Source organism: Eurytemora carolleeae, unplaced genomic scaffold (genome assembly GCF_000591075.1).
Source record: "Eurytemora carolleeae unplaced genomic scaffold, Eaff_2.0 scaffold8, whole genome shotgun sequence".
Taxonomy (NCBI): domain Eukaryota; kingdom Metazoa; phylum Arthropoda; class Copepoda; order Calanoida; family Temoridae; genus Eurytemora; species Eurytemora carolleeae.
The window spans coordinates 384,655-399,210 of NW_019396114.1; the positions used below are offsets into that span (position 1 = coordinate 384,655).

The 14,556-nt window shown below is 30.4% G+C and overlaps 1 protein-coding gene across 3 annotated transcripts in view; it reads left to right on the top strand.

The window, feature by feature from the left end:
* The first annotated feature begins 1,357 nt into the window (after positions 1-1,357).
* The window catches only part of LOC111695341 (peptide transporter family 2), a 28,598-nt gene continuing 15,399 nt past the window's right edge, over positions 1,358-14,556 (top strand). The window contains exons 1-6 of one of the 3 annotated variants that reach the window (XM_023464636.1): positions 1,358-1,468; positions 8,961-9,033; positions 10,011-10,081; positions 10,160-10,212; positions 10,790-10,874; positions 13,187-13,310. In XM_023464636.1, coding sequence (XP_023320404.1) covers positions 1,417-1,468; positions 8,961-9,033; positions 10,011-10,081; positions 10,160-10,212; positions 10,790-10,874; positions 13,187-13,310 — 458 coding nt within the window. In that variant the 5' untranslated portion in view covers positions 1,358-1,416. Of the gene's footprint in view, positions 1,469-7,274; positions 7,371-8,228; positions 8,365-8,960; positions 9,034-10,010; positions 10,082-10,159; positions 10,213-10,789; positions 10,875-13,186; positions 13,311-14,556 lie in introns of those variants that run through there. The other 2 variants (XM_023464635.1, XM_023464637.1) reach the window with 2 other exon arrangements.

Sequence of the window (14,556 nt, forward strand, 5' to 3'; positions counted from 1 at the left end):
AATCGATGGCTTTAGGTTCAAATAACTGAATTAGTTGTTTGAAATTAAATTGACTATTTTACGATACGAGTCGTATATTGCAACTTTCTGAATTTATATGGACGCTACGTTCTTCAGTATAAGTCGTTTTAACAATTTTCTCCTTTTAGACGCAACAGATAGAAGTAAGATTAGTAGCGATCGAAAGCGATTATTTTTCGCCGTAATCCCATACTTATTATCTTTCGCTAACACTCTCTTTAAGAAATTACGTGTAACGTCTACAGTCGCTATCAATGAAAAAAAAACGAAAAAGAAAGAAAGAGGAAAGTGTAATATAAACGAATAAACTTAAAAGAAAAAGTACGAAGGAAAGAATGAGAGATAAGAGAAGAGAGAAGCATATCATTGAAAATCCTCGAATTTTATCTATCTATCTATCTATCTTTTATCTATCTACCAATTCCTCTATCTATCCCTCTATAGAAACAGAGAGAATCAGCTGTAGAAACCACCTGTTTCCACATCCATATCTACCTATCCAAAATTTATCTATCTATCTATCTGGGTATAACACCGTAGACGTCAGTAAAGCAACGACAAGCCATGGATAATAGAGAAGCTGGACCATATATTCTTTAACCATTCTTATATCTTACAACTTTTTTCGTACTTTTACTGCTTTATAATAAATGTATGCTTTAAATTTAAAAGTTGAAACTTTTAAAATGTCCGTATATCTAAACTTTCAACCTTACTTTTTATTGTAAACAAACAGCTGTCATTGAACTCAAAATAATTTATATTTTTTTCTGGAAAGCATATGGACAATTAATATAATGGACATCCATATGCTTATAAATATGAATATATTTATTTAAAGTTTAACTTTTTTCAAACGCATATTTGGAAAGATGAGAATAAGTCTAAAAAGATATCTGGAATAAGTTATTAGATATATATTCGATTATAGTATAAACAACAGAACACATATATAATTGTTTAACGTGAATAAAGAAATTAAGTCTTGCTACAAACTTAAACTTTCTAGTCCAAATTTCTTTGCAACCTGATGTTGTGAACCGTTAATATTTTAAACCAAGATTATTTGATCTGAGCGAATTCATAGTTTAAATATCCAAGGTCTAAATAAATATAAAGAGATTAGACAATTAATGTTTGTGGCAAAGACTCTACATAAATCTACAGATCGCAATTCACTTAGATTGAGAAACGGAGATTTCTGTAAGTTTTAATCAGGAAAATGTGCGTGGTACCGTTGTCAATCGTACGAGTAATTCTATCAACAGATGGTTAATTCAAGTTAGGTCTACAGTCTCTTTAAAGTTGTTAAATTCCTTTGAGTTTCCTGTGATAAGTTATAAATTGCAAATCTAGAAAATGGAGTGGAAAAGTTGGTAAAACAATATTCTAAAAATGTCTGGATTTTGCTGGAAATTGAAACAGCGGCATCAATATACTGAATTAGGTAAGAAAACATTATCACTTAACTGTAGGAAAAGGTTAACTTAATGCAAAATTACTGGTCCATCTTGGTGACCTCGTAACTATTTATACCATATTAGAGAACAAAGCAAAGATTATTTGTCCCAAACTCAAATGTTTTAATCCCTATATTCTTAGCAACCTGATTATGTGAACCTTTCACATTTCAAACTTAATAATAATTTATATTTTGAAATATCTATGGTCCACGACATTAGGAAAGTGTTTATGGCAAAGACTCACTATTGTTGCCTATCTGAAAAGTCTTTTTTCAAAGCAAAAAAAAGTTTGTTTAGCAAGAGAATCTATAATTGAAAATTTGTTAGATTTTAAATATAGAACATAACAATTTTAATTCGAAATGTAAAAAGAAATCTAGATTTTTAACTCTAATCTTCAGAAAATTTCAAAAGTTAATGATTAGAATTAGTTTTAAAAAACTAAAAAATTTTGCTATATAGTATATAGTACTCTCGGGTGTAAAAAACACGAGGAATTATGAAGATGCAAATTTGTTCCCAAGATTGTTCCTTTAGAATTTTATAATTGCGTTTGCCATCATGTTTTGTACAGGGTTACCCTCCAAAGGATGAGCCTGTACAGACAATATTACGGTCCTTAGATTCTGCCTTGAATGCGTTTTTTATTTGCCTAATTTCATTATTTGGCAAAGAAAGAAAAAAGCTCTTGGAATCTTAGGAATTCCGTAAAGCATTCTCTGAAGTACTCCTTTCTAGGTAACCCTGTACATCAATTAATAATAACAACAGCAAACTAGCGTTTTTCAAATTTAAAATTGTATCAAATTATCTAATCTCAACACAACCTGCACCTGGAGGAGGAGGGGGGGGGAGTGCAGAAGTCCTCAATTGGTAATCACCGCCACCCAAACGTGTTTTGCGGTATGTGCGTTCCTCAATTGGTAATCTTCACCACCTCAATTAGCAATCAGAAAAAAAGCGTAACATTAAATAGTTTATTTCTTATAAATAAGACCATATTGACCTCTGTTTATGGCCCTATGGTGTACAATATTCTTTAAGCTTTCTTTATTGCTCCTCAGTTTCGAAAATAAATCTATAAATTTTCCACATGAAGCGATAGAAATAAATTTACGTTTTTTGATACTTTATTTTTATTAGTGGCTGCGATGAGACCAATTTTTCTTATTATTTTTTTCTTTCTATGCATGTAATTAGTTTTGTTGTAGATGTTGAACTCAAGTTGGCGAATAATAAATCTTAACACTGAAAAGGTTTTTTAAAAATATCTTCTTAATGGAGTTAGATATGGCGTCAAACCTTATAGAAATCCAACGTATAGAAACAGCTACGTATAGCAACATGGGGTATTTTCCGGGAGAATTTTTTTTATATTTTTGAGAATTAAACGTTTTTGTAAAACATTCTAGCTTATCATTATCATTTTCATAAAAAATGTTCTCCCGGAAAATACGCCATGTTGCTATACGTGGCGGTTTCTATACGTTGGATTTCTATAAGGTTTGACGCCATAGATATTACTTTGGTCGGGTGAGGTGATTTTTTAGTAGACAGGCAGTCCGACCTTTTAGTATCTTGACTCCAATCATGAAATGCAGTCATTAAATTGACGAATTGGATCTAAGATTTGTAATTTTTTCTAGCGCTTCATTTGGCGTACTTATAGATTTATGTTCAAAACTGAGGAGCAATAAAGAAAGCTTTAACAATATCGTACACCATTAGGGCCATTAACAGAGGTCAATGTGGTCTTATTTCTAAGAAATAAACGGGTTAATGTTAACATTTTTTATTTCTGATTACTAATTAAGGAGTGCGCATGCCGCAAATCGCAATACACGTTTGGATGGCGGTGATAACTAATTGAGGACTTCTGCACTCCCCCCNCCCCCCCCCCTGCCTGGAGTCATATTAAAAACATTGCACGTGATTTTTAAGATAAAAAGCAAAATAAATACGCTGTATAAATAATGTAAAAATTATCTTCAAAAATTCCCAGAATCAAAAATTGTACAGAACTAATTTTTCAATGACGTTTTTCTATGAATGAATCTATTAAATGTAAAATTACAGCTTCGCAAAAAAAAATTTAGATTTTAATTAACGATGCATGAATTTGTTTGTAAAGTCAACGATTTTTTGGTCAGTTATGCTTCTCTTCTATTTATATACTCAGCTTGGATTTGTATTTGTCTGATTGTTTGCTTGTATCCAATAAACGTCAAAACGACTGAACCGATCACAATTACAAAGATGTGTCTCCAAAGATTTTGGCTTTTTGTAAAATTTTGAAAATCCAAGAAAAATATTATTAAATCCGCGAACTTTTTTGTTATTGTTTTGTAATGAACACAGAGAAGAGGCTCACAGATTCAAAGTTGAAATAGAAGATGGGCACGAGCGCGAAGCGCCCTAAAAGCCTAGTAAAATATAATTGAAAAGATAAGACTTACAACGTAAAATTTAAGCAAACTTTTGTTAACCATTAATTATAAAACCTCTATAAAATGTCGTCTTCAACTTGAATCTCCTGTCGGAGACAGCCAAACCAAACTTTCAGCCCGCAAATTCCATTGTCCTCCTCCGACGGAGCTTAAAATATTTTCGTTGTGAAATCATTAAAGTTAAGCAAAATATTTTCATAAGAAGCATAAGTGAATTTCGTTAAATATTCAACTGTAATTTTTCAGAAGTTAAAAAAACGTATTTCAATACTGATCAACAAATAAGTCACCCCCGACCATAATCAAATAATTCGTAAGATTTTTTCTACTATTAACATTTATTATAACATTGTACAAGTAACCATGATCTATAATCTATGTTATTTTTTTAGGAAATAAAGATTTTGTTATCGAATTTCTGAGACGGGGTTACTCTGTTGTGTGTGTGTTGTTCGGCCTTCGGGAAAGAATTGTCTGGGGTTAATAAACATCCCCACCAGAATCCTAACCGGCCTACTATCCTAATTTGTTTTGCGTGTTGCTGTTTTCCGTCAACAACTTTATGTTCGACAAAGAAATCATTAAAGGGGCTGTAAGCGTAATTTTAAGTGACCTTCCATTTTAGAGAGGCATATCCGATTCACGACGGTACCCTTTAAACCTTTGTTTGGACAATGATGAGGTAAATTCCCTCATTTGTATAGCTGAAGATTGAGTTTTGGGTGACTCGAGGTGACAGTGTACTCCGTGCTGGTGTCGCGGTATCTTAGCACTTAATTTCCCGGTATAGAAATAAGAATATCTGCGAAATACTTGATCAAGCAAAGGTTTAAAGGGAGTGATCGGCTATGTAAGGTAGTTGAACTAAGTATGCAGTGTTGTGGAAAACTTCTTTCGGATTCATTTGAGACATATATAACTTTCTAAAGATCTGTAAATCCTGAGTTTGAGCGCAAATTCGACGTTCAAAACTCCTACTTTGGGGGTGGATACGTTTTCAGAATTATTTTTTTTAAATTATTAAATAGATGGTCAGGGACATTTCTCAAAAGAAATTTGTCAATAAATCAATGCTAAAATCGATTATTTCGTTTTCATTATTATATTGAATTTCTTAGTTTCTTTGAATTTATTCGCAGATTTCTTCAAATTCTTCAAATGTCGTCTTTTCAATAATAATTCTAGAAAATCTGCAAAACATCTTTGTGAAAAATGAGAAACCAGAATAATGAGAAAATAGAAATTGAGAGAAAATAATTGAACAAGAATAAGATGATAAGATTAATTTTTATTTTCTCAAAATGTTCCTATACACATGACGTCTGTTGTTTATCCCAGAACTGTTTTCCATCTTATGTCGTCGTTATTTAATAATTTCAAAAAAACTAATTTTGAAAACGTATCCACCCCCAAAGTAGGAGTTTTGAACGTCGAATTTGCGCTCAAACTCAGGATTTACAGATCATAAAAAGTTCAATATGTCTCAAATGAATCCGAAAGAAGTTTTCCACAACACTGCATACTCAGTTCAACTACTTTACATAGCCGGTCACTCCCTTTAAAGGGTATTGTTGTAAATCGGACATGCCAATTACGCTTACAGTCCCTTTAAGCATAAGCTTCTCTTTTTGAAAAGCCTCTATATTGATATAAAACACTGGAAATTATAGATAAGACAAAAATATGCGAACTAGGATAGGATTTCTAAAAATGACGCTTTCCTTAAAACGTTGGGATTATCTCCAAGCTTTAACGACAATGTATGCATGCACATAATACTCTGAGAATCTTGTCTTTTCATCATCATTTAAAATCTACAATGTTTTTTAAATAGATTATTTAAAAAAATGTTTGTGTAGTCTCAAAAAAAATATAGAGCTATGCACGTTCCAAAATGATAGGACAACCTGTCATCTTACAAGTTTACAAAAAAAATCACAAAATAACCCCAGTCCTGCCATTTCCAAAATGTGATCTGCCTTTTTTGTGCGCCCAAAAGTTCCTGAGATTTGAAGAAGAGGAAAAAATTATATTTCTTTTCATTTAATAAAACCAATGTTTTCTAATTTTGCAGAAAATCATTCATATTTTCGCGGGGTGAGTTTGAAAGCACAGCTAAGGCAGACCACATTTTAGAAATATAAATGGCTGGACTATGGATATTCTGATAGAATTTAACTCCACTAGTCACCATTTTTCGATCACCGCTGACCATTCACCGGTTCTACACACATATAGATTTACCCCGCTATGTTGTTGCATCAAATCTCAAGACCGGATCGAATTTAGAGTGTCGCGAAGCGTTGCATGTGACCACTTTAACTTACTTTTGGTTAATTGTAGCATTTTACCACTTTAACTTACTTTTGGTTTATTGTAGCATTTTACCACTTTAACTTACTTTTGGTTATTGTAGCATTTTACCACTTTAACTTGCTTTTGGTTTAGTGTAGCATTTTACCACTTTAACTTGCTTTTGGTTTAGTGTAGCATTTTACCACTTTAACTTACTTTTGGTTTATTGTAGCATTTTACCACTTTAACTTACTTTTGGTTATTGTAGCATTTTACCACTTTAACTTACTTTTGGTTTATTGTAGCATTTTACCACTTTAACTTACTTTTAGTTTATTGTAGCATTTTACCACTTTATCTTACTTTTGGTTATTGTAGCATTTTACCACTTTATCTTACTTTTGGTTATTGTAGCATTTTACCACTTTATCTTACTTTTGGTCTATTGTTGCATTTTACCACTTTAACTTACTTTTGGTTTATTGTATCATTTTACCACTTTAACTTACTTTTGGTTTAGTGTAGCATTTTACCACTTTAACTTACTTTTGGGTTTATTGTAGTCTTAAAACGTATACGCTTTGAAACTTTAGTTTTTAAGAAGTAATTGGCAAAATTCTCATCTATTTTGGCGTAAATGCTTGCAACCTGTAAATAACATACATTTGATGGATTTTGTGAATACCCAATTGTGAATCACACGGAAATATTTATTTTCCAATGAAAACAAATAGAAAATTAAATACGTAAATGATAAGGTTATGGAATACATCTTACGATTAAAATGCGTAGACAATATTTACTTTTTGGTGATTTAAAAAAATGAATAACTTTGGATTTAAAGCCAGGGGGAGGTTGTACCACATAACAAATACGGACTGATTACTTGCTGACCTTTATTTGCTTTTTCTTTTTTAAAATTTCATCTCAAAACTTTTCCAAACCCTTTCTGGTTATTTTATTTGTTTTAACACAATGAGTTTTGCTTTTAGTTATACATTTTAAAATTTTAAAATTTTTGCATCTCCCTTCTCTTTTGTTATCCTGGTATTCTGTAATCTTAAAATAATGTTTTATTGCTTGGTTATAAAATGGCTGATAAGAGGACTAAGGCTTATTAGTCGAGGAAATATGGCAAAACAAGGTGGATTCAACTTTTTAAAAAAATCAATTTGAAAATAAAAAAGAAAAAAATTACAAAATGTTTTTAATAAAAAATGAAGTTTTTGACACAAGCCCTTTGCAACTCAATGCACTCGATCTTAGTTATTTCAAACTATGAATTCCGTTACAGATCAAATAATCTAAGTTTGAAATATCAAAGGTATACACTATCAGGTTGCAAAGAAATAGGAATTAGAAAATTTGGTTTTATGGCAAAGAATCAATTCCTATGCAAGTAGAATTAATGCTCAAATGCAGGGTCAAATGTTAAAAATGGGGGTTTTCAAAAAGATACAAAATGTTAATGAATGAATGAACTCTTACTCTTTTAATAATTATTGTATCTGTATTGTAATTATGTAATGTATCTTACATAATGCTAAACCACATTTAGAACCTAAACTTTATTTTTTGGTTTTCAATATGCATTTATTCCGTATTTTTACAATAAATTAAAAACCAAATTAACAGTATAAATTTTAGAAAACCTTAAAAAGCTAATTTATAAAAATTTAATATTTCAAACTATGAATGCTATTAGATAAAATAATGTAAGTTTGAAATATTAAAGGTTTAAATCATAAGGTTGCAAAGATATAGGTTTTACAAAAACTGAATTTGTGGCAAAGACTCAATTCCTTTGTTTCCTTATTTTTGTTTCTTGTAATATCATCTGATAAAAAACCACAAACCATAACCTGGTTTACATCTGTAGAATTTCAAAAATCCTTTTGAGAAATAAACATTAAACTAATACCAACCCCCCGCCCCCCCCCCCTCTCTTCTTTATTTTATTATTTGATATTTGAGAAAAGTGTGTTTAGATCGTATTACAGTTCTGTATCAGATTCTTAAATTGAAACATCTCACTTTGAAATTATTTTTCTTTCAATAGTGTTAAAGTGAGAAAAAAAAATTTAATGATTTTAAACACAATAATAAATTCGAACCCCTGTTTATGAAGATTTTCAAAGGTTTGTTTCGCAATTAAATTTTTTGAAGTTGAATAAAATAAGAATAATGACGAAAGGTGAAAGAAATCAATTGCAAAATTATATCTTGTATTTTATGACGCGGAATATGATATTTATTATTTATTATTTATTATAACTTATCATGCATGCTTTAATATTTCTCATTGCTACACAAATCACCCAATATAAGAACAATAAATATATTCCTTCAAAAAAAACTTTTCAGGTTTTTTTGCGACGACTTATTTGATTCAGGATAAAGTAATTGAGTCTTTTCCACAAACTCAATTTTTTTAATTCCTACATCTTTTCAACATGGTTGTGTAAATCTTTGATATTTCAAACTTAGATAATTTGATTCAATACGACATCAGGATGCAAAGATATAGAGATTTAAAAATCAGAGTTTGTGATAAAAACTTGATTCCTCTCAGATGAAAAACAATAAAAACCGAAAATCCGCGAAATGTTATAATGTCATTTTGTAAGTAATAAATAGGAATATGACGTAAAAAAGCATTTCAGAGTTAAACTAACAAAAAAAACGCGACACGAAGCGTCATTAATTCATTTACATAATTTAAAAACTAACCTAGAAACACGAGAACCAGTGGAGGCTGGTAAACATGAAGAAGTCGCGGAGGATGAAACTGATTCAAGAAATCTTAGGTGGGAATTTTAATTTTTTTTTTGGTCAATTGTACAATTTAAATGAAAGTAACAATTCTAGATTTAAATTTCAAAAGTTTTAGATTATAACTATGTCTTTAAATAGCTACTGAGAAGTATGACAAAAAAGTTTCAATGAACAATATTCAGTCAATCACATGTTGATGATCATAAAAAGTATAATCGAAACTAGAAAACTCCGAGGTCTCAAAGTCGTACTAGTAATTATGTTAATTTATAAGCGAGCAGACTTTACGATAATTCATCTTAAAATTATTATTTTTTTAAACTTCAATTCATGCCGTACAAAAAATGTTGTATTTTTTTTTACAAAAACTATGATTGCTTCTTCTATATATATACTTTGCTTGTCTGTCTGGGTGTCTGTTTGTTTGTATCCCATAAACGTCAAAACGGCTGAAGTGATTTAGCCCAAATATTTTGTGGGACCACACATCACCCCAAGGAAATTTTATGAATAATAACAAATTCAAAAATCAACCTTCAACAAAATTTGAGTTTTGTTAAATTTTAAAAATCCTAGAATTTGGTATCAAAAATCCACAAATTTTGTTTGTTATTGTTTTACAATGTATACAAAGAAAAAATGTTCACAATTGAAATAGAAGATGGGCGGGAAGCACCCTTAAATCCTGGTTACCATAAATATCAATATCATTCAAAGATTCATATGAAAGAAAATCACCTATTCAAACCCAACATTTTTACAGGTTTTGTAACTTTATCTTTAAATGATATAGAAAACTTTGTCGGTTTGGAAATTTTTGATTCCTTGACTTAAACTCATGTTTTAAATAAATGGAAAAATTCGACGACATTTTTTAACGCTCGAGGGTTTTGGATCTGAAGCGACGTTTCATTTAACAGAACATATCGGATTATACTTGACAGTGTAGGTCTAAATACATGTGTGCTCGAGAAAAGGTAAACAATCACTTTAAATAAATTATTTTTAGATACCCATTCCAGATATTCTTCATTCTCAGTACTGAAGTTTGTGAACGATTCTCTTACTATGGGATGAATGGTAAAATAAAGAATCTTTATAAAATATAAAAATATAAATATTTGGAAGAACTTTGAAATAATTATAAATTTTTTTCAGCAATCTTGACCTTTTATCTGATTTTTCTCTTTCAAAAAACCATGTCAGAAAAGGTAATTTTTTTACATTTTTAGATATTCGTTCACAAAGAAATTAAAAAAATTCATTAAAAGATATTTTAATTAATTTGATATATTGAAAAAATTAGACTCCCAGAAAAATTATGAATACAGTATACTTTGCATGTCCCCTTATATAATCATATACTGCATGCCACCAATTTCTTTTTAATTGGAGACAATATCTATCCTTTTAAAAACCAACATTTTTTTATATTATTATTACATGCAATAGTAGGCGATTACATCAATACAATGAAGACGACTTTCGATTTCAATTTAGATTTATATTAAGCTGTTAAACATGATGGATACACATAAACAAATAAGTCATGAGAGGCTGTCAATTAAAAAAGATTCTCGTTGATTACTTGTAAACTTGTAAACAATCAAATCTTAAATAAAAAAGTCGTCTTCATTGTATTTATATAATTGCCTACCACTGTAACAGACCAAACGAAAAAATGGAATCCCGGAACTTTGCCTGTATGGATTGGTTTTTCAACTTGAGCATGCATTTCATGCTTTTTTCATGTTTAGAAAATATGAAAATGAATAAAAATACTTTTAGGAGGCAGAAGATTTATCCACTGTCATCTTTCATTTGTTCAAATTCTTTTGTTACGCTACACCAGTTTTCGGAGCAGCCCTTGCAGGTATTCAGTAATGGGACTCTAGACGATATTTTAAGTTTGTATTCTTGAAACCTAATCTAATCAATAATAGTTTAATTCTAACAATATCCTCCATTGTGTCTGAAGCAGAAATGCGCGGGTTACTTTTATAGAGAAACCACAATCGGAAAAATCAATTCCCAATATCCCAATCATTCTTGCCAAAAACAAAGTTTTTAAGGGTATCATTGTGATTCTGCAGATAAAGAGTGTCTTTAAATTCATACGAATACAGTTACTGATAGACTTTTAAATAAGACACTGCAGTATCTTTTGGAATTTTAAGTTCATTTAATTACTGAAAACAGCCCAGACTTGGAGAAATATCTTAAACACTACGTTCTTAACAGCTGATTTGACAAATTATCTAAATTGTATGCACAAAAAAAATATTTAAGGCTCTGGCATCATTTCAAGTTTTTATATCCCTGTATATACCGCTAAGGATTGGTTATCAGTGTAGTAAAGCCTATAACTGACCTTTAATTTGCTTGTCATTTTTATGATTTTATTATGACTAAACTAAACATTAAACAATAAAAATTTCAAGTTAAACATGTTCAAACAACAATCACGTTTTTTTCAAAAAATGACAGCGTTAATAGAAAGAGAAAGTTAAGATATTTCTTTGTACCAACATTCGCTAATATCTGAACAAATCCTTACAGGGATACCTATTTTAAAATTTTTTGGAACTATGCTATATTGTTTCTGAGGGTCCAGAATCGAAGCGTTTTGCCAGAAACCTCATATTTTTGCAAACACTTCTGTATGCCGAGTCCATTAGCGCCTGATCCAATCAGGGTTCAGTCATGTGTTGTTTATTCTGAACAATAGAAATAGTATGGTGGTAGCTTCTATCTTTCAATCCAATGTCGTAGACCTTAGATATTTTAAACAATATATTATGTAAGATGATATAATCTAAGGTTGAATATTAAATGCTTACACCATCAAATTGCAAAGATAGAGAAATTAGGAAGTTTGTGGCAAAGAATTAATTTCTTTCATCACAAAAATTTACCGTTATTTATTTAATATGGAAATATGCTGTTAATAAATGCTTACCTGATTCAAAATTTGGCACTTTGGTTTTTCATACTCAAAATATTAATGCTTATTTTTTAAATTCCCATGGAGTAAAAACCCAGTTATTTTGACAAACGATGTGATCATTACACGATAATTATGGCACTGTGCATTGCATTATCGGTATTTTAAAAGGTGAATTATAATTTGAATTGTCGATTCCATATTTGACATAAAGGGATTGTTGTCTAAATTTAAGTGACTCTCTATCAAAGATAATATATATATAGATATGCAGGCAGGTAGAAACCTCCTTCCTAAATTGCTTGTAGCAGACAACTAATTTTTGAACCTCTGAGAAAAGGTGCAAGGAGAGACATCTATAGCAAATTGATTACTTTCTATATTCCTTTCTCCCCTTGCTGCCTTCTGTAGGAAATACGCATTTGTGTTATAAAAACATACAGTACGCGTATTGCATCCTGTATAGTTCAAGTGTTGCTATCTGGACCTGTTTGACCAATAAAATTAAAACACAAACATACAGTACGCGTTTTGTTTATGTTATGATCAGATCAGTTGTACTTTGTCCTAGATTCAATGTACTTTTATAGTAATAATTTTTATTTAAATTGCGTTAATTTACGTATGCCATTCAGTACAACTTGCACATTTAAACTTTTTCTAGTCAAATTCCTACCTCAGTTTTATTTGCATTGATTAATTTGTTTCATTAAGTACAATATGCAGTATACATTGTTGATACTATAGTACGCATTTAGTGTTATCACGCATAAACAAAGTGATAAATTAGCAACAACACAGAGAATAAAAGGCCATGCGTACGACAGAGATGGTGCTGTTTGCACCTTTTCTCAAGACCTCAAAATTTATACCTGCCTGCATATCTATATATATATTATCTTTGCTCTCTATTTAAAACAAAGCTTTACAGATTCACAACGGTAACATTGAAACCTAGCCTAACTGATCTATTATGTCGAAGATAACTTTGTATTTTGGCTTGAAAAGTTTTTTTTAAGATAATTTCTCCAGCTTTTAAAAACAAAATATGGATATCTTATTTATTCTTAATAAGACAAAACAAAAAGGGTACTATACCATGTGCATCGAAAATGTCACTTTATCAATGCTTGAAAATACATTTGCACCTCCTTTCAAGATTTCTAATAAGACTTTACTTCTCGAACCTTGATTGCATTCCATCAAAAGGATTAAATTTGATTTTAAATGTGGTTTTTTAGATTCTGTGTTTGGGAAGTTTCGAACTATCTTCTATCTATCTATCCTCTACGCTATTGGTCAGAGCATTCTAGCATTTGGAGCTGTCAGTGATAGCGAATATGGGATTGAAGGCCTCCCTAACCTGTAAGCTTTAAAGGGACTGTCTATTTAATTTTAAATGACTCTTCATTAAATTCCAAAATGTTTTGAATAAAATGGATGGAGATATCCTTAATTAAATAACTGAAAAATTTACGTTTCTGAATTCTGTTTCTCCATGAAAGTTAATTGCGAAGCAAAGACAACAAAAGACCATAACTTGTGATTCTGGCATGTAACTCTTTAATTTAAAGGAAGTGTTGCAAAAAATGAATGAATCGAATTCGATGGTGATCGTTACTTATCTTACTTCTATCTGTTGCGTCTATCAGGGGAAGAAGGGTTCAAACTAATCATACCGAAGAACGTAGGACCCATACAGATTCACGAAGTTGAAATATTTCACTCATATCGTCAATAACTCAATTAAAGTTTAAACTAATCTTTCAGATATTATAACCTGTAGCTGTCGAATTTAATTCGATGCATTCCTATAAAGTTGACATTTCATAATATTTTTTATTCTTTTAATATACGATGCACTTTAAACGACGATAGATGTCTCTCTTACGTGGGACCCCTGTAACGTCGAGGGCAGAGACGCCTAGCGGCCAAATAATCGTCGTTAAAAATTAATCGTGTACAAATAAAATAAAAGATATTATGAAATCTCAACTATATACCGATAAATCGAATTGAATAATAGCTTGTAATATATGAATAATTAATTTTAAATTTAATTGAATTATTTCCGATCTGAGTGAAAATATGCAACTTCGTAATTTGTATTGTTTTTAACGTCTTCGTTATGAGTAGGTTTTAATCATTTTCTCCTTATAGAACACTACAGATAGAAGTAAGATTAGAAGCGATCACCATCGAATTTGATTCAACGTTAGCCTATACCCCCTTTCATTTTTCATGAACACTCTCTTTAAGGAAGGATCACAATTAAATGACATAAACATGAATTTCATATTAAAGATTGCTTAATTCGTATCTTTTTTATTTTATATGCAAAGATATTTTTCATTTTTCCCTTTTCCAATACTTAATAAAACTCTGGACATTTTTCATAATCAAAAACATCTGTTCTTCAGAATTGTACATATTTAAATTGCAATCGTATTCGTTTATGAAGTTTAAATCTAAACTTTATTATTATTAATCATAGAATACAATCTGAAAGGAACTGATTTCTTTATTGTTCACCCCTCCTAATATTGTCTTACGCTGACGTTGTAAGCCTTTTAACATTATGGTAGATCAGATAATCTAATATTTTAGGTTC